The 22,658-nt window shown below is 55.0% G+C and overlaps 7 protein-coding genes across 7 annotated transcripts; 1 reads left to right on the forward strand and 6 right to left on the reverse strand.

Annotated features, from left to right (window-relative positions):
• Nucleotides 1-407: 407 nt before the first annotated feature.
• MRS44_003310 (uncharacterized protein) lies at nt 408-727 on the forward strand (the record flags this gene model as incomplete). Its single annotated transcript, XM_046275354.2, has 2 exons — nt 408-464; nt 542-727. The coding sequence occupies 2 exons, from the start codon at nt 408-410 to the stop codon at nt 725-727; spliced, it is 243 nt and encodes an 80-aa protein (XP_046137423.2).
• Nucleotides 728-1,196: 469 nt separating this feature from the next.
• On the reverse strand, nt 1,197-4,785 carry MRS44_003311 (uncharacterized protein; the record flags this gene model as incomplete). Its single annotated transcript, XM_046270614.2, has 2 exons — nt 1,197-4,494; nt 4,565-4,785. 2 exons carry the CDS (start codon nt 4,783-4,785, stop codon nt 1,197-1,199), a joined length of 3,519 nt encoding a protein of 1,172 aa, XP_046137424.2.
• A 2,083-nt stretch (nt 4,786-6,868) lies between these two features.
• On the reverse strand, nt 6,869-7,404 carry MRS44_003312 (uncharacterized protein; the record flags this gene model as incomplete). The annotated part of the gene is made up of 2 exons (XM_065623169.1): nt 6,869-7,110; nt 7,209-7,404. The coding sequence occupies 2 exons, from the start codon at nt 7,402-7,404 to the stop codon at nt 6,869-6,871; spliced, it is 438 nt and encodes a 145-aa protein (XP_065479241.1).
• A 1,769-nt stretch (nt 7,405-9,173) lies between these two features.
• On the reverse strand, nt 9,174-13,532 carry MRS44_003313 (uncharacterized protein; the record flags this gene model as incomplete). The annotated part of the gene is made up of 4 exons (XM_065623170.1): nt 9,174-12,198; nt 12,935-13,063; nt 13,127-13,288; nt 13,333-13,532. The coding sequence occupies 4 exons, from the start codon at nt 13,530-13,532 to the stop codon at nt 9,174-9,176; spliced, it is 3,516 nt and encodes a 1,171-aa protein (XP_065479242.1).
• Nucleotides 13,533-15,632: 2,100 nt separating this feature from the next.
• Nucleotides 15,633-16,802, reverse strand: MRS44_003314 (uncharacterized protein; the record flags this gene model as incomplete). The annotated part of the gene is made up of 3 exons (XM_046268414.2): nt 15,633-16,304; nt 16,371-16,452; nt 16,510-16,802. The coding sequence occupies 3 exons, from the start codon at nt 16,800-16,802 to the stop codon at nt 15,633-15,635; spliced, it is 1,047 nt and encodes a 348-aa protein (XP_046137429.1).
• Nucleotides 16,803-17,841: 1,039 nt separating this feature from the next.
• On the reverse strand, nt 17,842-20,072 carry MRS44_003315 (uncharacterized protein; the record flags this gene model as incomplete). Its single annotated transcript, XM_065623171.1, has 4 exons — nt 17,842-18,631; nt 18,678-19,723; nt 19,776-19,934; nt 20,058-20,072. The coding sequence occupies 4 exons, from the start codon at nt 20,070-20,072 to the stop codon at nt 17,842-17,844; spliced, it is 2,010 nt and encodes a 669-aa protein (XP_065479243.1).
• A 1,389-nt stretch (nt 20,073-21,461) lies between these two features.
• Nucleotides 21,462-21,855, reverse strand: MRS44_003316 (uncharacterized protein; the record flags this gene model as incomplete). The annotated part of the gene is made up of 2 exons (XM_046280811.2): nt 21,462-21,618; nt 21,677-21,855. The coding sequence occupies 2 exons, from the start codon at nt 21,853-21,855 to the stop codon at nt 21,462-21,464; spliced, it is 336 nt and encodes a 111-aa protein (XP_046137430.2).
• Nucleotides 21,856-22,658: the final 803 nt, after the last annotated feature.

The raw sequence follows: 22,658 nt of genomic DNA on the forward strand, positions 1-22,658 counted from the left end.
CATCTGTGGCTGAGCTGTGGCGCTTGCTCCACCCAATTCGAAGCACCACCCATCGTCACCTCCTGAATCGCGTCCTGAATTTTGGCCAGGCTGGACTTCTCGACAGGTACATCCCGCCCCGTGCCACTTCCACCTCACATCCCAGCACCGGCTCAGGCTTCAACGACAGACGTTCTTTAAACTTCTTTTCTCCCTTCTTCTTTCCAGACCAACTACGCTCGCTCGCCTTGCGCATCTATTACAATGGTCAGTCGCTGCTCTGCCTTTTAGTTTACACGCTGTCCCCTTTACGCGCCTCATACCATCGATCCTTAAACCCATCTCTCCAACGACCCCTCGCTTTTTCAAGTTGTCGCTCGACTAACCCGATCTCGAATTTACAGTTGGACAAAATCGTCGGTCTCGCCATGCTCGTGGCCGCTTCTGTCGTCTTCCTTTACTACACCATCTGGACCCTGCTCATGGTGAGTCTTGCCCCTCGCTACCTCGACTCTCCTGGTCTCGATTTACGCGCATGCGTGTATACTAACAACCCTCACAGCCCTTTGTCGATGACGACCACGTGCTCCAGAACTTCTTTCCTCCCCGCGTTTGGGCCATCCGCATCCCCGTCATCATCATTCTTCTCGGCGGCGCCGTCGTGGGCTCTTTCCTCGGCATGGTCATGATCCGGAGCAACAAAAAGAAGGCCGCCAAGGCCAAGGCTGCTGCCAAGAAGACGAACTAGACGATTAAGACGTCGATAGATATACCTTGTAATTATTCATTGTGGCATCTCTGGGCGATGCTCTGCCTGAGTAGTTCACCATCTAATCATGCCATGGGACCTTGCGGCTGAAGACGAAAGGTCCCGCGTGTCCTTGTATTGACACAGAAAAAGAGAGCAATGCAGAGAAATGGGTATCTAATGTGTTTCTATTTCTTCAGGCCATGAGGCCTGCTATACAAATGCTGTGATAATGAGTGTCTTTCGTATTACCAATGTGTCCAACAGACCAGAATCAGACAACTCCAGTAATCCAGACCGTGAGTGAGGTTGAATTCAGACATCCCCTGCTACACCCATGTCGACACCTTTGCTGTCTGTCGTCGACAAAAGCTCAAGCGACGGAGTACTATCCCATAGCATGCACGAAAAACAGCAAAGCCAAGCAGTCCGCATCTCAAGCCTCGGGTTGTCGCGCTACCAACAAGACCTAGACTCTCTGATCAGCAAAATCGAGGACCTCACAGTCATCCTCAAAGAAGCCATCCTCCCCTGGGCCTCCGCCCTGAGCTCCACGGCGTCTCCTTGTTGTCACCACAATCTGCTCCTCATCGCCATACTGCATCACACGCTCCATGGCCGACTGGGGAAGGCCAAGGTGGTCATCCAGGTCGCCGTACTCCTCTTCGGCAACAGACGGCAAACCCAAGTCCAGTCGCACCACGGGAAGATCCTGCCCAAAGGCCCAAGCAGCGGTGCTTGAAGCCCCGCGAGATGAACCTGATTCCACGGGTTGCCCCTTCTTCTTCTTTTTCTTTGATGCATTCTCTTCTGGATTCGTCTCGGCTAGAATGGCAGACACTGCTTCCAGTTGATCTGCTGTGCCTCGCCGATATTCGCACAGGGTTACCCGCCGATCAGTGTGGAAGGGCTGGTAAGGCGCGCTTGATTCTATCTCGGCCTGAGGGATCGAAGATTCCATGTTATGGTCTGCGGAAACCGCACGAGGCCGAGGGTTGAGTGTCAATGTGTTCCCGGCGTCCATTTCACGATCCGAAAGGTCGAGGATCTCCTCTTGAGCGCCCAGGTCGACCATTTGTCGCACAGCCGGAGCAACGAGATCATTAGGCAAGGTCGGCACATTGTAGTCGTGATATCTGCTGGCGCGTGTCACTCTGCTACCAGCCTGTACGCTAGACCGACGAGTCCGACAGGAGAACGCCCGCATAAGGCCGCCTCCAACCACATAGAGCCCGTGATGCTTCCGGCTCCTGATCCAGGTCACACAGGATGCCGCTGGAAAGGTCGAGCTTGGTGGCAAGGACACACGGTTTTCTCCCGTCTGTCGAAGTTGGTTGATCGCAGTTCCCGTCTTCCCAAGGGAAGAGCTAATGCTGGCAGCAATCACCCTTCCTCCCATGGCCGCAGAATCCTTGAGAGTATTGCTGGTAACGCCAGGTACATTGGCGCTGCTGCGACGGGGACGGCCCACGAAAGGCTTCGCAGCTTGGTAGGCCGCACCAAAGGCGCCTGTAGCCAACGAAACGGCGGTATTAGTCTGGTCCGGTGTAGCAGTACCGCTCTCAGGAGCCGCTTTGCGACGGCGCGGAGCGGGCCACATGAATGCACTCGACGGCATATCGAGAAGATGAACAGTGCCACGTTCTGTCACCATGGCTAGCCGCTCGCCCTGCCCCTGTGTCCAAGCAACGTCGACGATCCGTGCGACAGTCATGCGAGAGAACTGGGCGACCTGACGGACCTGGGGCCCTGTGCTCGTGTTTGGCGTAACCGATGCCTGGAGGGGGGACGATCTGGTATGTTGGATACGCAAGAGGTCCCAAACCGTCTGAACATCTCCCTTGCTGCTGGCCGTAAACAGAGACAAGGAAGATGGTGAGAAGGAAAGATAACTGCATCCCAATGGTGTCGAGAACGTAACAATTGGGTGGATCGAGGACGAAGTAGAGAGTGATCCAGCGTCAATGATAGACACCAGCCCAGGCTCCTTGGCTACGGCCTGGCCAGCGGAACCATGGGTAGGCGGGAACTGGCCGGGGTCTCCATGGGGAGACCGAGTTCCAGCCCAGTGTTGAGGCGGAGAGCGAGCCTGTTGCGGCTGTAGCTGAGGGCTTGACGACTTATTCCAGTACGAGTTCCAAGCCTGCCGCCCTTGCTGGCCAACCCATTTAGCACCCTGGATTAGCTCCTGGGTCGTCTCCCGCATAATCTTGTTGACGACACTGTCTGATATGGGCAGATCGACCGATGCAGATATCGTGGGAAGTTGGGGCGAGGTGACACTGGAGAGTCCAGGTGCCTTGCCAAAAATCGGCAGTGGCACATGAGCTCCAAGCAAGACCTGAGATGATGGGTTCGATGGACAGTAAGCGATCCATCGTCCATTGACGGCCAGAATCGGGGTTTGCGGGTTTGGTCGAGGGGTAGCGGACGAAGCGCGCGACTTATCGGCCTCCTCTGGCACCTCACCACGATGGCTCTGCTGGAGACTGGTCCATATCTTGCCGACGCATGTAAAGATGTGGCCATTCTGTTCCTCCAACAGTTGCCAATACACCCAGCATTCACCAGTGACGCCCGAACAGACTACAAGCGTTCCAGAGTCTGCTCTAATCGTGAAGGAGCCACTAGGCGGGGGAGGTCTAAAGATGGGATTTGTGACGGAAATCTCGGGGTTGATGTGAATCTTGGGCGCCTGGAGAAGCACATCGACAGGTTGGTTCGTCTTGAGGGAGTAGATTTCGACGGAAGTCTGGTAGGCATCGATAGGCTTGCGTCCTTGAAATCCATCCTGGTGAGCGAAAACTGACCGTGGGCTCGTCGTTCCGTCGGGTCTAGGGCTCGCATTCTCATCCTGAGTGGATAATCCAGCCGAGGTTGAGGGCAATACAGGACCATGAAGGACCACCGCCACAAGAGGGAAAAGCGACTTCGAATCGTTGCCCAGAGTCCATGGAAGAATCTTGGCATGGCGGACACCTCCACGCAGCCCCTTTAAACTTGCCACAGGCTCGAGGCCTCTCTTGCTAACGGCGTACACATCGAGACCACCTTCATAGCCCGCAATAACAACGTTACTAGGGCTAGCAGGGAAACCAGGGCATTCCGGAAGCTTGTCAAAGCCAAAGAAGTAGCCACGTTCACCTGCTTTCATACCCGAACGGGATTCCATATTGAGATCGATATCCGGGGCTCCATAGAAATGCGGTTGGGGCTGATGAGGGAGTGGAGGTTGGCCTCCCATCCTCGAGCCAGCGAAAGGAGAGTTGACAGAACCACGACGATAATGCGCACCCGGTGGGGGAGTCTCGGGTGACTGATACTGAGCATCCATATGAAAACTCAAGGGCCGTCGACCATGACTTGGGGGAGACAGAGATGCAGGAGAAGGGCTCATGTAAGGTCGCTGGGCAGCCCATCCGTGATGCAGTCGACTGGGGTCCTCATAAGAAGATGGCTGAGTAGGAGGTGAATCGCCCATGATACTGATGAGGTTGCCTGGGGAGCCGGCCATGCCGCTCCTCATCCATTCATTATTCATACTCGGTGCTGTACTTGCAGATACTGGAGTGGTGGACAAAGCAGCCAGCATAGGGGAGACAGCGGGGTTGACATTGTCAGGGCCGGAAGAAGGCTGGATTTCGGGGGTATCGGCCGGGGGCGTGGAAGCGACCGAGGTGGAGGAGCTCTTGCTCTTGTTGCTGGCAGCGCTGTTGGAGTTGGTATTGTTGGTGCTGCCGTTGTCCTTGCCGCTGTTGTTGATGTTGCTATATGCAACGGGTCAGCCAGGTACTTATTATGATAAGAGGCAAGTCATGCGGACAAGGGAGGACTCACGCGAACTTTCCAGCTGTTTGCTTTGTCACGGCCGCGGCAATGCCGCCACTTTCTTTGGCATGTTTCCTGTCCTTCTTGGAGGCTGGAGAAAGAGTCATGGTCAGCTCCTCTGGCAAGCAGAAGGCAGCGGGTTGCAGGACGGGAGTCAAGGACCAGGCGCGGTCCAGGGGCGGGATAGGCGATAGGTAGTAGAGGGTGGTAGGCGGAATGAGGGGGGACATAGAGGTACAAACATACAAGGCATTCAACTGATTTGGAGAAGCGTCGGAGCAGTTTCCTGCCCCTAAAGCGTTCGCGTTTCCGCAGAACGTGGTTGCCAAAAAGGAGGCGTCAAATCGATTTACTCAGAAAGTCGAGGTGACGCCGGCACTTGGCTAGATTCAAAGTCTGTGTCCTGTGTCGCGTCGAGGATCAGAGGCAATGACGCCAGAGGGAGCCAGCAGTGAGTGACTGCGACTCGCACAGATCGAGGGGTACTGTAGTAACAGCAGGGGGAAGTACCGCTGCAGTGAGGTCGGGTCAGTGCAGTGAGTGATTGCGAATGAGAGCGAGGGCGGGGTGCGGGTGCGGGAGTTTGTTGGGCAGCGGCGTAGGCCAGCTTCGTCGCTTCAGTCTATAATATTGGATAGAAAAAAGAAGGAAATAGAGTAACCAAAGATCGTTTCGAGTTGGGAATAAAGAAAATCGTCATGCGCTTGTTTGATGCTTTATCGTAGAGTCATGGAAGAGTATGGAAATGAAAGAAGAGAGAAGGAGTCGGTTGACTTGGACCTGGAACTGAAGACATGGGAGTCACCCCGAGACGCATGGCATGGCCGTGCCATGGTCCATGGATCCATGGTGTAAGGCAGCCCGGAGCTATGGACATTCATCCACCCATCCACCATCCATTCATTCATTCATCCCACCCTCCCGCGGCCATTGACACCTCATCCAGTGACGCGGGGTCTTGGTCCACTGAGGGGAGAGCGCTACGGGGGGTGTCGGGGAGCCAAGCAGGGGACCACATGCCCTGGGCTGTAAATAGTGAACCTGAACCCGCCCGAGGTTGTTCTAGCGCCGGGCGGTTTTGGATGGGTGGAGGCTGGCTGAGGTTGTACACGATAAGGGACCTGGCAGGCAGAGGTACCTCCCGTCATCACCGCACCAGCCCCCGCGGGAAGTGATAAGGCAAGGCCGGGTACATATCAGAGCCAGCCGGATCTGCGTGGCTCATCCTGTCAGGCACGCCGAACCGCTGCATTCTAGCTCAACAGAAGGTTCCGACTTTCCTCTTTGGCACCGATGGCTAACCATCGGTGATTGACACAGCACAGTCAGGTCAGACTGGCTCAGCAGGCGGTAAAGGCGCATGGCTCTGGACCTCTGGTCAGCTTCAGTTCCAGCTCCCGCGGTGCGAGTCTCGGGACAGGGCCGGCCGACGCGGGGGGTTCATGCGCTGAAGGATGGGTACGAATCCGGTCCTCCCCAGGGAGCCTGGCCGAAGCGGCGGGCATGATGAACCACGTCGCAGGCTATCATGCCCAGTTACGCGCCCAGTTCATAACAGGTTTCCGGGTCTGGAGTGTTAAAGGCAGAGCTTGGTGATGACGACGTTCCTTGATCCAACAAGTGGAAGAAGACACCAACTTGACTGCCACTTCGAATCGGGCAAGTACGCAATAGTCATCACAGTCATCAAGTCATCAATGATCCGCCATCATTCCCCCCAGACGTCCAGGCTGCACCATCCACCATCTACCATCCATCCGACCCAATCCAAGCCACATGATTCTACGCCGTGACCGCAGGTCAGGTGAGCCCTGCCATCTACGCCATCAACCTTGCTGTGCCTCTCATCTCCAGGGGGCGATATCCCAGATGAGTAGATCGTGGGAGGCCGCGGGTTCGTCTGCGCCGGAGCAGAAGGCCGGCAGGGTGGGAAAGCAAGGGACGGTGAACTCTGGAGCGCCCCAGAAACGTTGCGACGATGCCATGTTGACGACATGACGCCCCCGGGTGTGCTGCTAGCCTTTTTCATCTGACCTTGCTCGGGACTTGTCGATTCCCCTGCCAGAGCTTTCCGTTAATCGGCGTGCTGATCCGGGGCTTTGCCATTCGACCATGGGCGATACGCATCGGCAATGGGCTTTCGCAAGTCCCCAACTCCATCCCCGCATTTCTCCCACGGGACTGCCATGACGTATCGGGTTGGACAGGTTTCTCAACAGAGGCGCTGGGCTTGGGAGCTTGGAATACCATCAAAGTTGATCAACCCAGACTATGCACAAGTTCAACTGCTCCGAGTTCATAAGAGGTGTCCGCCTATTCGTTCTGCACCCAGACTCGATACTGCGCAAACTTCCACTGACCCTGGACCCTTCTTACTACCGCATGCGCCGACCAACCAGCCTCAATAGTTCTCCCATCTCGCGTCAAGAAGCTCGCTTCTCCGAGCAGCATACACTCACGCTCCGATGCGTCCGATCCAGTGAACTTCCCAGGGAATACTTTGAGCACCGTGTGCTTACGCTCTTGGATATGCGCCCACATCCGAGTGCGGAAGTCTGGGATCTCTGTGTATTCGCCTGTCAGCTCAACATCTCAACAGTTTGTCGGACTGGCTTCACATGATAGTCGACCCGACAGAGACCAGTTGACTAACCTTCAGACCCCTGCACCTTGTCGGCGCCAATCTGTACGTTCGCATCGTCCGTGAATGAGTCGACCCATCGCTGATTCTCCTCATGGTTATCAGAGAGGCGATAGAAACTCGTCACGAAGTCTTGGAGCTCTTGATCATCCCAATCATCCTCCTTTGCGTATTGGGGTAGGTATCTTTCAGGTATGTTCTTTGCCATTGTGAATTTGTTGCGAGGTTGTTTTCTGACAAATCGAGCGAGAAGATAGAGCAGCTTGGCTACTCTGCCCGCCAGACTCCTCACTTATAAATACGGATATACGGAGTTCAACAACCAGCATGATGCAATTGCTTTCCACCAAAGGTGGGTTGCAGCAGATCGTGATCCAGCTAACGAAAGTTACCGCCAGTGTTTCTTTCTGGAATGAAGCGTGGCGGTCCGCCATGCATTAACTCTATCCCCGCAGGGCTTAGGTTTTCATGTGTTCCTGAGCCTTCGAAGCCTCAGATTCTACACTGCGTGTTGCATCTCAAGTTCTTGATCTTCAGAACACGACAACACAGACAGGACCGGTACGACAATAGCCTCTGCCGAATACTTGGTCGAATCATCCAGACTCTCTTCCAACAACAGCCAGTTCATCCGGTATGGTGTAGTGGCTAACATTTCGCGCTCTCATAACCTGAGGGAATAGTACCGCGGAGCCCAGGGTTCGATTCCCTGTACCGGAGACCTTTCTTTTTGATCCGCTAAGTAGCGGTTTTATTTTTGTCAATGGCGATGGTATTCTACGCATCACTACCTACCAGTAGTAAGTGTACGCGCTGGACACGAGATACGGTTGGCCTTGTTGTCGACAAATGCCTTCTTGATACCAGGAATAATTGGCCCTTTGATCGACTATCAACCGAGCTTGGTAATGACTCCGGCCGTCATCACTTACTACAGTTCAATCATCCCGGCCCGGTTCTTCCTTGGCTCTTGAGGAATGGAAGGCCGATCTGGTTTTCAAATATGCGGATCGATCACCTTGGGTAGAGGAGCAGGTATTGCCGTCATTGAGACATCAAGTGTATTCTTGGTCCTCATCAACTATTCAAGATGCTTCCAGGACAACCGGACCACCCCAACCTTCAGGCACTCTTCAATATCAATCAAATTACCCTATATGAGAGTTGACGCAAGGATTGAATTGTGTCGAGGCAGTTGCAGTTCGAGTGAGCAAACAACTGTACTTCCTTTCGAAAGTTATCCGGAACCCGACAGCACTTGTCTTGTGTAGAGTCGAGTGTTCAACACACAGACTCCTTCCATCCCATCTCAACACACTCATCGGAACAGACAACGAAGGAAGACGCATGATCAGCAAAAAGGATTTCACTCGGCAACTCGCAAAAAGAAATGAGCAATGCGTGATCTGGGAATCGAACCCAGGGCTCCCCGACGTTACTCGAATGGCAACGGAGAATTTTACCACTAAACCAATCACGCTTTGGCTTGTTGCACGTGACATGGTTGGTGTAATCGGCCATCACAGGGACTGCATTGGACGAGGGTGCAAGAGAACATCGGGTTGCAAAAAGAAACACAATCCGGCCTGTGGAATCGATGAAAGGAATAGGCAAAAAGGTCAAAAAGCAATGCGTAATCTGGGAATCGAACCCAGGGCTCCCCGACGCTGCTCGAATGGCAACGGAGAATTTTACCACTAAACCAATTACGCCTTGTTGGAGAATCTGGTTCCTATTGACCATTGAGACCCCGTTGCGCGCGACGAGCAGCTCAGGTTCCGTCCGTCTTGAAAGTTGCTGTAGGCCCGAGACCGGAACCAATTAAGAGCAAATCATTCGGGTATCATTCTCTCGTAGGATCCTTGCAGAGGACATCTTCTAAAATATCAAGCATCCAGACTTCGCCCCAAAATCGTACCGTTCTGAACTCCAAAAGTCGACCCGTATGAATTCCCCAACATTGTTGCTGCCACCCTCCTACATCTTCACACCCCTTGCACTGACCTCACCCTTTTCGCCAATGTTGAGCAGCACCCGGCACTCAGGACAGTACCATTTGGTCGTCCGCGCGGGCACCTCGGCGAGACCGACGCACTCGAGATGAAACCACTCTTCCTTGCAGTTCTGCTTCTGTGTTAGCTGCTTGTTCGTTCCCTTTCGACGGGATGCTGAGGTGGAGGATGAGTGTGAGGGCGTGGTTGAGGAGCCGCTTACGTCGACATTGTCGCACTGGATCATGAGGCCGAAGCTGACTCGGTTGCAGGAGCAGTATCTCGGCTCGTCGGGGTCGATCGGGTTCCCCTCGTCGTCTACCTCCTCCAGCTCTGGCTCCGCAGGACCCTTATTCTGCCTCGGACGAGCTTTCTTCTTCGGCGCCGCTTTTCGCTTACCGACAGCGCTATTCCCGCCACTGTTTGTGGTACTAACAACGCCGGGGGCAGGACGCTTGGTTCGCTTTGCTGGCCGAGGCTCGGGGGCAGGCGTGTTGCGAGCGGTGCTCGCCCGTCGTGGCCGAACTGCCGCTAGTGAGGACTGTGGCTCTTGGCTTGCGCCTTTACCACGAGAGCTTGGTCGACGGAGGGCAAGGCCCTCTGGCCCTGGAGTTAATCGGGGCGTTGCAGCCCGTGAAGGTATCTGCTTGCTTGGTACTTCAGGGGTAACTGGAGGGGGTTGTGGAGGAGGGATGATGGTAGGTTGGGGTTGGGGTTGAGGTTGAGGGGGGTTAGACGCTTGCCGCTCGGGTTGCTGCTGCTCCTGAGGAGCTTCCTGAGGTTGCTGGGGCTGTGGCGCTTGTGCCTGTTGCTGCAAAAGTAGCTGCTGCTGGGCCTGCTGTGTCCGCTTCGCTGCGTCACCCCGAGTCTCTCGCTTGGTGTTTTCTCTCACTGGAGGGAGCACTGGGGTTGCCGACTTTCGCGGCTCGGGGATTGGGAAGGGCACTGGAGTCTCTGTCGGGTGGGCTTTGCCGGGAGTGGCGGCGGGAGCTGCAGTCGAGTTAGACGGGTTGGGAGTTGGAGACTTGGCTCCTCTGGTGATCACAGACGTGCCTTGAGGTAGGATGGGAATGGGAACTGGAGTTTCGGCGTGTGTGACGACGGCATGTTCACCAGGCGTCGTCAGGGGAGCTGGAGGACCTGTACTCTCAGGGGTTGGTCCCTTGCTATGGCTCATGGAAGGGTGGTGGGGTGGTGGAACTGGAGTCTCAGTCTTGGTGCGCTTCACCTGTGGTCGTGAGGGCTGTGTTTCGTTGTTCTCATGGGAGTTGGGGGTCTCCTCTGGCTCTGGCTCTCTCTTTCGCTTCGTGGCCCTCGATGTGGCTCTTGTTTTGACGGGCTTGGTGGGAGTTTCTTTGGGGGCCTCAGATGCCGGGGCCGGGGCCGAGGCCTTTTGGTTCCCCTTGTTTCCGTTATTGCCATTTCCGAGGAAGAGCTTAGCTGCCTCTGCCATTTTTCTGGCTGATTCTTCCGCCTCCTCTGCGGCAAGCTTGGCTAGGGCCTCCCTCTTCAGTTTCTTTGCCTCGTTGAGCTTCATGCCGCGATTGCTTGTCGGGACCTCTTCAGCAGCCAACGTGTCAGCACTGATCGCACCAGCAGGGAGTTGCTTCTCGCCCGACTCGTTATCAACGATAGGCTTAGGGACTGGAGGCTCAAAGGATTTCCCCTCTTCTTCGGCCTTTCTCTTGGCCTCGTGATAGGCATCAGGACCACGGCCCAGAGCCTTGAGCTCGCGAGCAATCATGGTCTCGCTCGGTGTCCACGTCGCATTCTTCTTCATCCGTTTCCGTAGCTTGGCTAGCTCGTACTGGGTAAGCTGTAGCCATGGAGCATCCGGGCTGCCGATAACCGCGTTCTCGGGTGGCGGATGAAGCAAGGCTGCATTGTTGGCAGCCGCAGCCTGGCTCAGGGCTGCCGTAGGATAGCTCACTGGCCGTGCGAGGCGACTCGGCGTCTTTGGGGTCTTGTTGGTAACAAGTTTGATTCGCGGAGGCGGCGCTGGAGTTCTTCGACTTGGTGCCGGAGTATCCGACTCCTCATCAGAACTAATGTCGCTATCGTCGGTAAAGGTGTCGTAGTCAATATCATATGGTGCTAATATCTCTCCCGGGACAATGATTCTCGGAACTTGTGGGCGTCTGGGCTTCTGACCACCATCGCCTGCAGCCTTGGAGCTTAATTTATTCCTTGCCAACTGTGGCGATTTCGACACAACTGGGCTTTTGACTTCCTCAGTGGGATAGTTGTCCATCATCTTCTGCAGTTTAGAAAGTAAGACCTTTGCCTTCTTATAGTGCCTGTTAACGTTTTCCGACAACCTCACGGCCTCGGCATGGGCAAAGACCCTCGAGTCAACTGACTGAGCCAGTTGCTCAGAGATGTCTGCCCGAAGCTGCACGGGTAATGGGCGCTCCTCCGCAGGTAGACTGGGAAGCCGACCCCATTTGGAGGTCAAGTCGTCGATCATGTGGGAGGCATTGATGTAGCGCTCGTCGAGCTTCCCGATGAGCGTGAGGGACCGCACAACATCAGAGGAGAGGTATTCGGTAAAATCGAGGAAATCGGTAACGGTGGTCTGCGCATCGGGATCAGCGCGCGACTGCAGCGACGCGAGCCCGTTGCCCATCTGGCCAAGCGACTGGGTGATGGACTCCTCCATCGAGGTCTGGTCCGTGGGCGAAACATCCTCCATCTTGGTGTCGCCCTGGGGGTCTGCGGCGGCGGCCATGTTGTTGCGCTGAGCCTCGGGGTTCGTTTGACGCGAAGCGCGATGAATGGTGTAAATGAGCGGATACCGTTGCCCTATTCCGAGGACGTTGGCGATGCCATCTGATGGCGTGGGTGGTGGGCGCGTCGAGAGGTCAAGGGCGCGATGGATGATACAGTACGTCAACGCGGAGGTTGCGCTTGCGCACTCGCACTCGGTAGTGCGCAACCCAAAGCGCACCAGGAACAGGAGATGGTCCGTGCACGTACGGGAAGCAAGCTTCAGGCACCCACATTCAAGATGCCTGAGTCATCAAGAGCGGGCTCGTCTTTATCTTGGCGACGAGCAGCGAAAGCATCCGAAGGAGCTCATGGTCGTCTTTGGCCCCCAATTCCCCAAATATAGGAATGGTCCATGCTTGACGTGAGGCACGGAATTGATTTGACTGGTTGAAGCCGAGATCCATGTTATCGCACTCGCATGGTTGTCGGCTTAGATGACAACCGAACTGCTCTTTGACGTGTTTGGACAGCCTCTTCAACGTCCTGCTAGGCTGCCGAATTCCAGCAATTCTGATTGCGAAGCCTCTCAGCCTCAATTGCATATTGCGCATGGTCTGTTGCTGCATCGTGGCTGTAACTGACAATAGTTCCTGGATGCCTGGAGCTGTAAATGCAACTAACTCTGCAACACAGTTGAGTGGAACATGACGCATGACGGACTTGGGTTTTGAAGAAATATCTCCTGTATTCTCTAGGTAGTTACTGGTTCATACCTCATCCATACGTAGCGACGAGTAATGATAGTCGAGATCCATATCCAGAGATTCTGGTTATCGTCTAAAGAAGCGATGTAAACGCCCAACTCCAACCACAAGTCCCATCCATGCATCTCCGGTCCCAAATACTCTCATTACCCAGCCATTAATTCCATTACCCCATCCAGTCATTGCAAGTCGTTACCGTAAGAAAGAAAAAAAGCCAAATTAAACCAAAGACAAAGAATAAGAAATCGCAAACCTCTAATAGCAACACCATTACCAATCCCAGTCGGGCTCCGTCTCCCTCATCATGGTCGCACCCGCGATCTCTGCAGACTGTTCAACATAATAACCCGACTCAGGTCCGATGAGGGTCAAGTTTCCATAGACAACCAGATGACGACACTTGCTAAAAGATTTTGTCAGCAAAAAACCACAACTTCAAACAATTACAGACTCTTTTTGCACTTACAGGCATCCCGTGATGCTCACGTTTCCGTAAATCTCCAACTCGGTTCCCTCGAGAGTTCCGACAACCTTGAGCTTTCCGTATGCTTTGATCTTATCTCTGGCAGACAAGCATCCCGACACCACAATGTTTCCATAAGCCTTGATCCGGCCGCTGTTTTCCACTCTATTAGTTTTGAGGGTCTCAATGGATAATAATGGTGTACTTACCCGCAACTGATGCTTCCGTTCATCTCAATGCCTCCGTAGGCGTCCATCTTGTCTCTCACACTCACCTCGCCTTTCAGACTGATACTGCTTCCCGACTTGATTGAGCCCTCAACCTCAATTGGGCCTTCGATAGTGACTTCATCATCGCTCTTGATGCTCCCGGACCTCCTAAAGGCCGTGGAGTCATAGTAGCTAGCCATGGCGAGACGTATCGAAGTTGCCGCTGGTGTTGGAACTGTGTGAAGAAGGAGCTTTGAATGGAAGACATGCGCTTGAGGCGGTATTGTGTGATGATGCTGAAAATATTCGATTCCATCAGGAAAATGGGAATCTTCTTATACTTGAAAGAATCGTGAACTTCAGTCTCAAAGCCAAAAGTTGAAGATATTCTGCTATACTGGAGCCTTGCAGCCAAGTACACGGGTACAACAACAAGGTCACGCATCGCGAGCAAGTAGCGAAGGAGCGAGATAGTGTCACTGACCGCATGAACAATACTGCACATAGCCAAACCCTTGCAAGGTAGAAAAAAAAATCAGCCACATCCTATAGGGCTGTTTCTTTCACGATGAGCAGCTTCTCAGCGAGGCTGGTGCCAGGCACGAGACCTTGTCAAGCCGCGTGTTGTAGATAGTGACATTTCGTCTTGGCTTTCTCGTCCTGCTTGCCGCATTCGCATCTTGGTGGACAAAAACATCCCTGAAGGGGATCCCGCTCTAGGGGTGTATGGGCTTGGAATAGCACAGAACCACATGCCGAACTGCTTCGGAGTGGCACTGCTCCGGCACTCCGGAGTGCTTCTCTGCAGACTTTCATCACCTTGTGGAGCATTTCTCCTCTGTTTAACCTGTTACTGAGCCTCTCTGTTCGCTGTTGGTCCTACGGCATGTTAGTTGCAGCAAGTGTTGCAAGGGGTATCATCGAGTGAGGATAGGAAACCCCAAGGTCATAGCATGATACTAGCGAGGCGCATTTCGGTGGAGCTGGGCTTGGAGAATTCAGGACGATATACGTAGTACGGGAGGGGCTGCAAGCAGGGGCCGTCCTTGACGTGTCCTAAACGTCGTGCCACAATCACCAGTGACAGCTCGACCTTGGGCTCAATTGGGGCCTAGTTCTCTTACAGAATGAATGTTCAAAGCTCTGAATCGTCGAACACCCTTGTCAGCTGAACTGCAGCAGCCCTACAGCCTCTCTGAGCTGCCGAGTCCGCTATTGGGATCATACACTCTGGGGCGCAGCCTTGCAGCATATCCGACCTGGGTAATCACAGCGAAGGTTCCCCATCTCAGCTCCCAGGCTTCCTTATTTCTTCATATCCAAGTGCGGAATTACGGAATTATGACCGTTCACGAATTCCGCCTTTGAATTCTGTTCTCAACTCCAGATCATGTCTGTGACAGGTCTTGTTAGTGCCTCGTTAGCGCCCGTTGAAGATCAACGACACCAGGTCTTGGCATGGATGATAGCTTTGACCCAAGGCGATGGATAGGGCTGCATCTATAGATGCTTCCCTGCTGCAATAACCTCTGGGACAGTCCGTCAACCTTCTCGATACAGCAATTACCTATCCAAAACACTGACCTGCGACCCTCATGCATCAGCCCTACCGAATCGATCTGCCTTGCCGGTGGATTCGGCTCCATGAACGACCAACAGCCCGTGGACCCTCCGGATTCCTAGACGTCATCACCTCTAATGGATCGACCTCTATCCCCGCCATCTAGCTTCCGCTCTGGTTACCCAACTTGGCAATCTCCAGACCTCAGCGCCGTTCACGGTGTGATTTGGAACAAGTTCGTATCGCCTTATCGATAGTGATGAGGATCGAGCACTGATGCGTTGTCAGTCATGAGTGACATCCATCCGTTGGAGCTGAATTCGCCTGCCTAACCTATGACTTGATAACATCGGGCGACCTCTTTATCTTGACGTCCTAAACTACCTAGGCAACCTCTTAAATAAGTTATATATTAAGGAAAAAGCTCGTCGTGATAGTATTCATACAAAGACATAGAAAAAAAAGAGGTTGCCAACATAGACGCCTCTACTCTCAGACAATAGCAAACCACTGTCTCAGAACAATCCTGACATCAATACACAGCCAACCAAACACAAAAGATACGGGCCGAGTAAGCCCCAATTCCACCCCTCGACCCCAATTGAACAAGGTATACCAGGGAACCAGAGCATTCCAACTCTATCCATTCATATGGCCACGCCTATCCCTGGCCTGCTCAAATGCAAGACCAGGCCAGGGTGCCTCCAGTTGTCCTCCAGTTGTGAGATCCGTCTCTCCTTTAGTCTCCGCCTACAAAGCCAAGACCGATGCCTGTGCATAGGGCTGCAAACGCCCAGACACTGGCATACACGGCGGCGCCTGCGGACTCAACACCGTAAAGGGTCTTGGTCGATGCAAGGAACGTGTTGGTAGCGGCAACAAGGGCAGCGATCGCTGTCCGCCGAACCACCACCTTGGTCTTCGCAGTGTATCCCCAGACGTTCCACCAGACAGTCTCCCCAAGGGATGCAGCGACAGGGTCGAACTCGTCGATCTTATCGTCCTCCTTTGCCCGAGCTGTCGTCGCAAACGGCGCAAATATGAAGGTGCTCGCCGCAACGCCAAATAGTAGCGTCACGGGGAGGACAGACGCGTACGAGGCCGTGTACGCAGGCTCGAGGGTCGGCACCCCAGTGTAGTAGACGACCAGGATGCGTGGTAGAATGAAGCGCAGCGAGAGAACCAACACAACGGTGTAGATGCCAGTCGACAAGGCAGTCGTATACAGCTGAAGAGACAAGTCGATGAGCTCGCGATTGGGCAGTCCCGCAGCGGCAGCGGCCGAAGGCGTGTGGACGGTAGAGAGCGGCCGGAGCAGGGAAAAGGGAACGGCCACCGAGGCGATATCGATAGCCAATGCCCAGAGAGCCGTCGTAGCACTGAGGTTATAGAACCTCGACAGGAGAAAGTACTTTGCCATGGGTTAGCATCCATCATGAACATCCATCCGGCATCGGGAAAGGTGGGGTAGACTGACGTGAGGACCATGCGACAGCAGGTCCAACATGGCAACATCCAGGCCATCCAGCTTGCCGTACCATCCCAGCGCCAGCTCGATCCTGGGACACGGAGTTAGCGAACCGTACCCCCAGCTCCATCGCAATCAATCAACTCACACTCTCCAGCCCGCGAGGAGGGTGACCTCTCCCCAGGTGTCTTGGCTCCGGCTGATAGCTGCGAGTTGACCACCCGTGAGCTCACCCAACAGACTGTACCCGAGACTCGCCATCGCGAAGCTCGTCGCCACCGCGAGCGGGAACTGGGCTTGGTCGGGAATAACCTCGCGCAGATTTCGTGGCGCGACCTGCCTCTGCGACGAGGAGGAGGAAGAGGCTGTCGTTGTCGTCAGCGCCGTCTCATCGCCGGCCTCGTCAGCCTTTCCGGCAGCTCTTCGCAAAGTCGCCGGCATCTCGGAGCTTTTTTGTCCGTTTAATTCGAAAGAAACGAGGCTGATACGTCGCTGGATTAGCAAGACCGGATTCCCGAGGATGCCACAAGTGTTGCGACAGAGAGACAAGATGGCGCTGGATCCAATCTTTGTGTGTGTGTTTGCGCCGAGGGGCGGGCAGGGCGCTTCTAGCTTGTGGTGGGGAAGATCGGGCAGTCAGTGACGTCGAGGAGGTCGCTGGGGAAACACTCTTTCAGCGGGCAGCCTCCCACTGACCCCCACTGTATAGGCCACTTTTTGCTGCTTTACTCTAGTGGGCTAGCTGCTTTTTCACAACCGACCAAACCAATTTTTCCAAATTCCATACACTTTTTCTCCTTCTTTTTTTTTCTCCCATCTTTTCTCCTCTAGAACCAGCCGCTGAACTATCAACTATGAATGATAAAGATTAGAGATCGACTCTTGTTTGGCTTCTCTCACTCTATCATTCTTGCTACTCTCGTCCTACGTGGATCGGGTCTAGCTTGGCTGCTGCTTGTTCTACTGCCCAGCCCATTGTGACCTCGTTGTTCATGTCTAGCGGTGCTCTATCACTACCACCATCATTTTTCGTCATGATCTGACCTGATACCTATTCAATCATTCTCCCAGACCCAAACTCTCTCCTCCCGTGGCGTACTCATCGTAAACACGAACCGAAACGTGGTTTCAAGATTTATTCTTCATTTATTCAGTAGGTATTTATTTATTCGGGCGTCCGCTCGACGCCTCTCCGGATCCTCACTTTAACCTCGTGGCGATGCAATCTCATCCTTGTCAAGCCCCAGTATGGGCGACAACGCAGAAGAGCCCTCCACTCCTTGGTGCTGAAGATCGGCGGCGGAGCTGAACCACCTCATACACGCAACAACATATATCGTGATGCGGAAAAATCACAAACAACGCGCCCGCCCTTCAACGTCATGCAATATTCCAACTCCAGAGTCAATATGCCCGACCCAAGAGATTACTCCGTCCCGTCCCATCCCGTTCGTTAACCCGTTAATGATGAATCCAAAAATCATTCCTCCATGCGACCGAAAACACCGTCGTCGTCATCTTCGCTGCGACCCCGCGAACGCATCTCGAAATCGTCGTCGTCCATGACCGAATCGCCGCTCTCCTCCATCTTGACGTCCTCGCTGGGTCGTCTCATTTCGCCTCGTGTGAAACTTTCAGGTTGTCGGCTGGGATAGCTGTTGATGAAGCCCGCTGCTGATAGCGGAGTTGCTTGGTCGAGGTACTGCGCCGGCAGCGGAGGGACAGGGGGCGCATCTGCGGGAAGTCCGGCGTTGCGAGACCCATTGTTGCTACCAAAGCTGCAGCTGAGGAGCTCCACCGCCGCAGCCAGGTCCCGATCGTCTTCGCCCGTTGCGTTGCGGCCGGATGACGTTGGTCGGTGGTCGTTGCTCGGCTGCCGGTAGTGACCAAATCCTGAGCCAAATGGCGCACTCCCAGCGCCAAACGAAGCCGCCGATGTGGACTGGAAGCTCGTTGCATACCCGCCGTTGCTGCTGTGACGCTTGTTTCGGTAAGAAGTGCCATTGACATTCAGCCCCTCGGCGTATGGTGGCGGGGTTGTGTCGGCAGAGCTCTGTCGCTCTGCGGGGTCAGAGTACCCCGAAGCCGCAGGTGAAGAAGACCCGGCCTCGCTTTGGAAGTCCTTGGCAGAGTCGGGAGGAGTTGCGGCACTGTCCTTTCCGTTGCCGTTCATGGCAACAAGGACAGACGCAGCCTCAAGCAGCTGGACTTGCTGGTGCTTCGAGATGAGCAGCTTCGAGGTGTAGGACCATTCGGGAGTGTGCTCCCACCTAATCCTAGTCAGCGAGACTGATTCACACACACGCAACGTCACACGCCAAAAGCAGGTCCTGTCTTTGTAAAAGACTCGCTGGATTGGGAGCAAGATCAATGGGGAAGAGGGGTACCAACAAGTGCTTCGTCAAGCAACTGCTGTGCTTGTAGCCCTTGCCGCACTTGTCGCAGCGGACCTCGACCCGGTTGCTCTTCTTGCCCTCCTTGAGAGTCTGACCGTCGCTGGCACGCCTCTGACGAGCCTTCTGGAACTTGGTCGCTCCCTCGTCGGCCGAGCCGTCATTCGGATCGTCCTCGATGGCGCTACCATTGAGCTCTCGCTTCGGATCGGGCATCGACTTATGGTTTGGAAGACTGGCTGGCGGGGAGGGAAGGCTGCCAACGAGGGCCGCCCTGGCAGCGGCGCTCTTGGACATTCGGCGGCCACCGTTTGCAATCGGCACAGCGGCGGACCGGTCACCATCCCGGAGGGCAGCGGCCAAGGCGGAGGTGATGTTGGAGCTCGGGTTCGTAACCGACTTTCGTCGAGTGACTCGGTGGTTTGCGTTGAGGGCACCGGTAAGCAGCGAGTGCGAGGTCGCCCGAGCGTGGGTTTGACGACCGGGCAGGCCCGACGCGGTTGTCGACATGGGGGAGCGGTTCTGAGTCAATGGCCGCGAGGACTGCTGCATTTCCTGGGTAGGAAGAAGGAGATCAGCAAATCTGGGCCTTGGTAGGTTGGAAGCCATCTGGCAGGTCGTGGGAGGTTCATGACAGGGTAGGGTCGGGGCAGGGCTCGGGTCGGACCCTCCGAGGATGAGGGCAGCGTACTTTGGATGATGCCATTGCCGACTGTGTGAGATACGCTCGGGATTCGACACGACAGGAGTCGGTCGACCGCGAACTAGGCGTGGAGATTGAAGTTGTAGCTTGCTCTTTGGGCCGGAAGATCGTGGACGGATGATGCTGGAAGGAAAAGAAGTGGTGAGAGGCGAGATGCTGCGAGGAAGTGTAGTAAGTAAAGCGGACGAGAAATAATATTTTGGGAAGAGCAACCCAGCGAGGGCGTGTGTGTGGCTGCGGGGGCGTATGTAGCCAGCAGCCGGCGCCTGTACAGTTCAGTACAGTACAGTGCAGGTGAATCGAAGGTTTTGCGACTACCGGGACTTGATCAGTGGAAGGGATGATGGCCTGGGCTAGTCCTGCCACTTTACCACTCTCATTCAGTGACCTTGTGCCTTGGAAATCGACCCAGAACCAGCGAGGGGTTCTTTGAGGGAGCCAAGGCCCTGGGCCGGTTCCAACGCCTTCCACCAGGCGCTATGGTGCCGTCGACTCTGTGCTTTGGGGGGCAGAAGGGGGGAGGGGCGTCCCTAGAGCCCCGGGGCAGCCATTCGATGGCGACAGGTGGAGAGGGAGATGGCGGGTTATTGGTCCGCTGACCCCCTTGTCGAGCATCTGAACAACTGAGTTGCAGCAAGGAAGAGAGCGAGAGGGGAGGGGCTCTGGCGTGGGAGCGACCCAAGGGGGGGCGTGTGAGATGGATGGATGTCCAGTGCAGGCAGTCAAGAAACAGGCCAGATGGAGAGTCGCAATCGGCCGGCGAACGGGGGCTGAGCGACGGGCTCTGTCCCCTTGCTGACCTGAGCTTCCTGCTGGTGCTGAGGTGAATGTGAATGGAAGGATGAGAAAGGACGACGGGTGGGAATAGATCTCTGCCTGTATGCAACGGTTAGCATAAAGAGAGCAGCGAGTCTGGCCGATTGCCAACGAGCAGAGCCTGTTGATATGCCATGCCGCGATGCATCCAGAGATGGACGTTTCCACCCGGTCTCCCCTCAATCCCCTCCCCGTTGTGCATGCGCAGCAGGGCATGATTGGGTCCCCTCACGGGCTGGCTCCGTCCCTTGCTAGATAAGGTATAAAAAGGCATTGCCTCTTCGGTTGTGCAGCGGCCAGAAAAAAAGTGCAGATGTGCCAGGGTCCTGCCCGCTGCACAACCGTCGCCGGCTCTCCCCGTTGTGCATGCGCAGCAGGGCATGATTGGGTCCCCTCACGGGCTGGCTCCGTCCCTTGCTAGATAAGGTATAAAAAGGCATTGTTCCTTGACCATGGATGGTGCTTCGAGTGGTTGGTCTGTCGCTCGGGAAGCGGCCAGAAAAAAAGTGCAGATGTGCCAGGGTCCTGCCCGCTGCACAACCGTCGCCGGCTCGCCAGGGGAGGAGACATTGTTCCTGGACCATGGATGGTGCAACGAGTGGTTGTCTGTCGCTCGGGAAGTGCAGTCCCGGACGCGTGGACTGGTCGTGGACGGAGAGATGGAAGGGCCATAATTAACGAGCCGAATCAGAAAGAAAAGAAAAATGATGCCTGCTCAGGCTCGTGTCGTTCGTTTTCCTCTTGACAATCATCGTCAATGCCTTTGCCATGCCTCGATTCTGGCCTGATCCGTCACCCGACTCGGGCATGTCCTCATACTCCAGTCGTATGCCGCCTCCTTTGCTGGTCTGGTTGAGTGCTTCTCCGTCTTCCCCAACTTCCGAGACGGGCAGAGTGGTCCCGTGGCCCCGACAGGGCCGCCGACGCCGCCAGAGCGCCCCATCGAGATAGGATAGACAGGCAGAGAGACAGTAGCCGGAATTTCGCACTGGGCGGGGGAGGGTGTCGATACATGGGCGGGCTGCCCTGCCCGGTGCGTGCTGAGAGAGAGCCGGGGCGGTTGATTTGGGGCACCCAGTGGGGGCGTCGCTGGATGAAACCAAGCAAAGCCGGGGAATCAGTAAAGTGGGAAAGGAGGGGGCATTCCAGCTTCAGTATCTGCACTGTGTATGGGTATGTACGAGGAGCTCACGGACGTGGGCTTGATGGCGTCTCCTCCAAGAGAATCGATGAGCGAGCCACAAGACCACCGGCAGCAAATAGTTTCTCGCATCCTGCTGCCATGCCACGAGTGCAGAGGAACTGTCTCAGATTCTGAGTGCCGTACTTGGTTGTCGGGTTCGAGCTTGTTGAATGTTCCGGAGCTGAGCTACCTAACAAGGTTGGTTTCCATTGGTACCTACCGTAGGTTTATGTGGTAAGCCGTTTGTTTCTTCTCCTTGCGTCGGCTAGTGAACTTGATGCGAGCCGGAGAGGTGCGTGTTCCAGCGATCCTGTGATCAGGGATCATATCCTTGACCTCAATAACAGGTGCAACAGCGCTGTCGCTCACCTCGGACAGCGCTGGGTTAGTGCTTCTCATGGCCCTGTTCACTGTTCAGTCAGGAACGGGCTCCCGTGTCGCCGTGACCGAGCCCCCCCGCGACAGTTCCGCTGGGTGCGCGGCTTGGTCCAAGAGGCATCACTTCCGGCATCCGCGACGTTCTTCGGACAGTCTGGAAGTGGATATCATGGGGCATCTTCCAGGAACAGGCACCCAGTATTGTCCCAGAAAGGAGAGCCTTGCCTGGGATTGGGAAATCGTCCAGGCGTGACGAGGCTCTGGGATGCGTCTCTTTAGCGGAATGATCTTGCGACATGGCCTCTTGTCGGGGGTCAAGACATTCTTTCGAGCGTGGAGCAGGAACCGGAAAACTGGAGCTGAGAACAGGTGTCTACTTTTTCTCATGGCCGTTTATGCTTGGTGATCGATCAATGTTGCTGTCAGTTCAATGCCAATGTTGATGTAGTGGTTGTAGGGCTAAGCGCGTAGACGCTGGAGCGCGAAGCGCACCTCAGGCACCTGCGGGCACTCTGCCAGCGAACGACACGTCTTGCCGTTGCTGGCAGATCAGCTCGGCAAGTCTCTGTCATTTGCCAGCTGTAATTACCATGGATGCCAAACAGATGAAACAATTATGCTTGTAAGACCAGCATCCTGTTTTATCTCGTTATTGCATTTCCCAAGCAGATAGCTTCTTGTCTCTTACACCTTACACGTGGTATTACCCGTGGAGGCCATCCAGGTCCCGCATTGGACGCTTTGTTGGCGCTGGAAGCTTCAAACCTAACCCTTGCCCTGAAAGAGGAACCCTGCCCTGAAAAGTGGCCGGCCTGCCGAAGCCC

Source organism: Fusarium solani (genome assembly GCF_023522795.1).
Source record: "Fusarium solani strain SB1 chromosome Unknown bctg00000001, whole genome shotgun sequence".
Lineage (NCBI taxonomy): Eukaryota > Fungi > Ascomycota > Sordariomycetes > Hypocreales > Nectriaceae > Fusarium > Fusarium solani.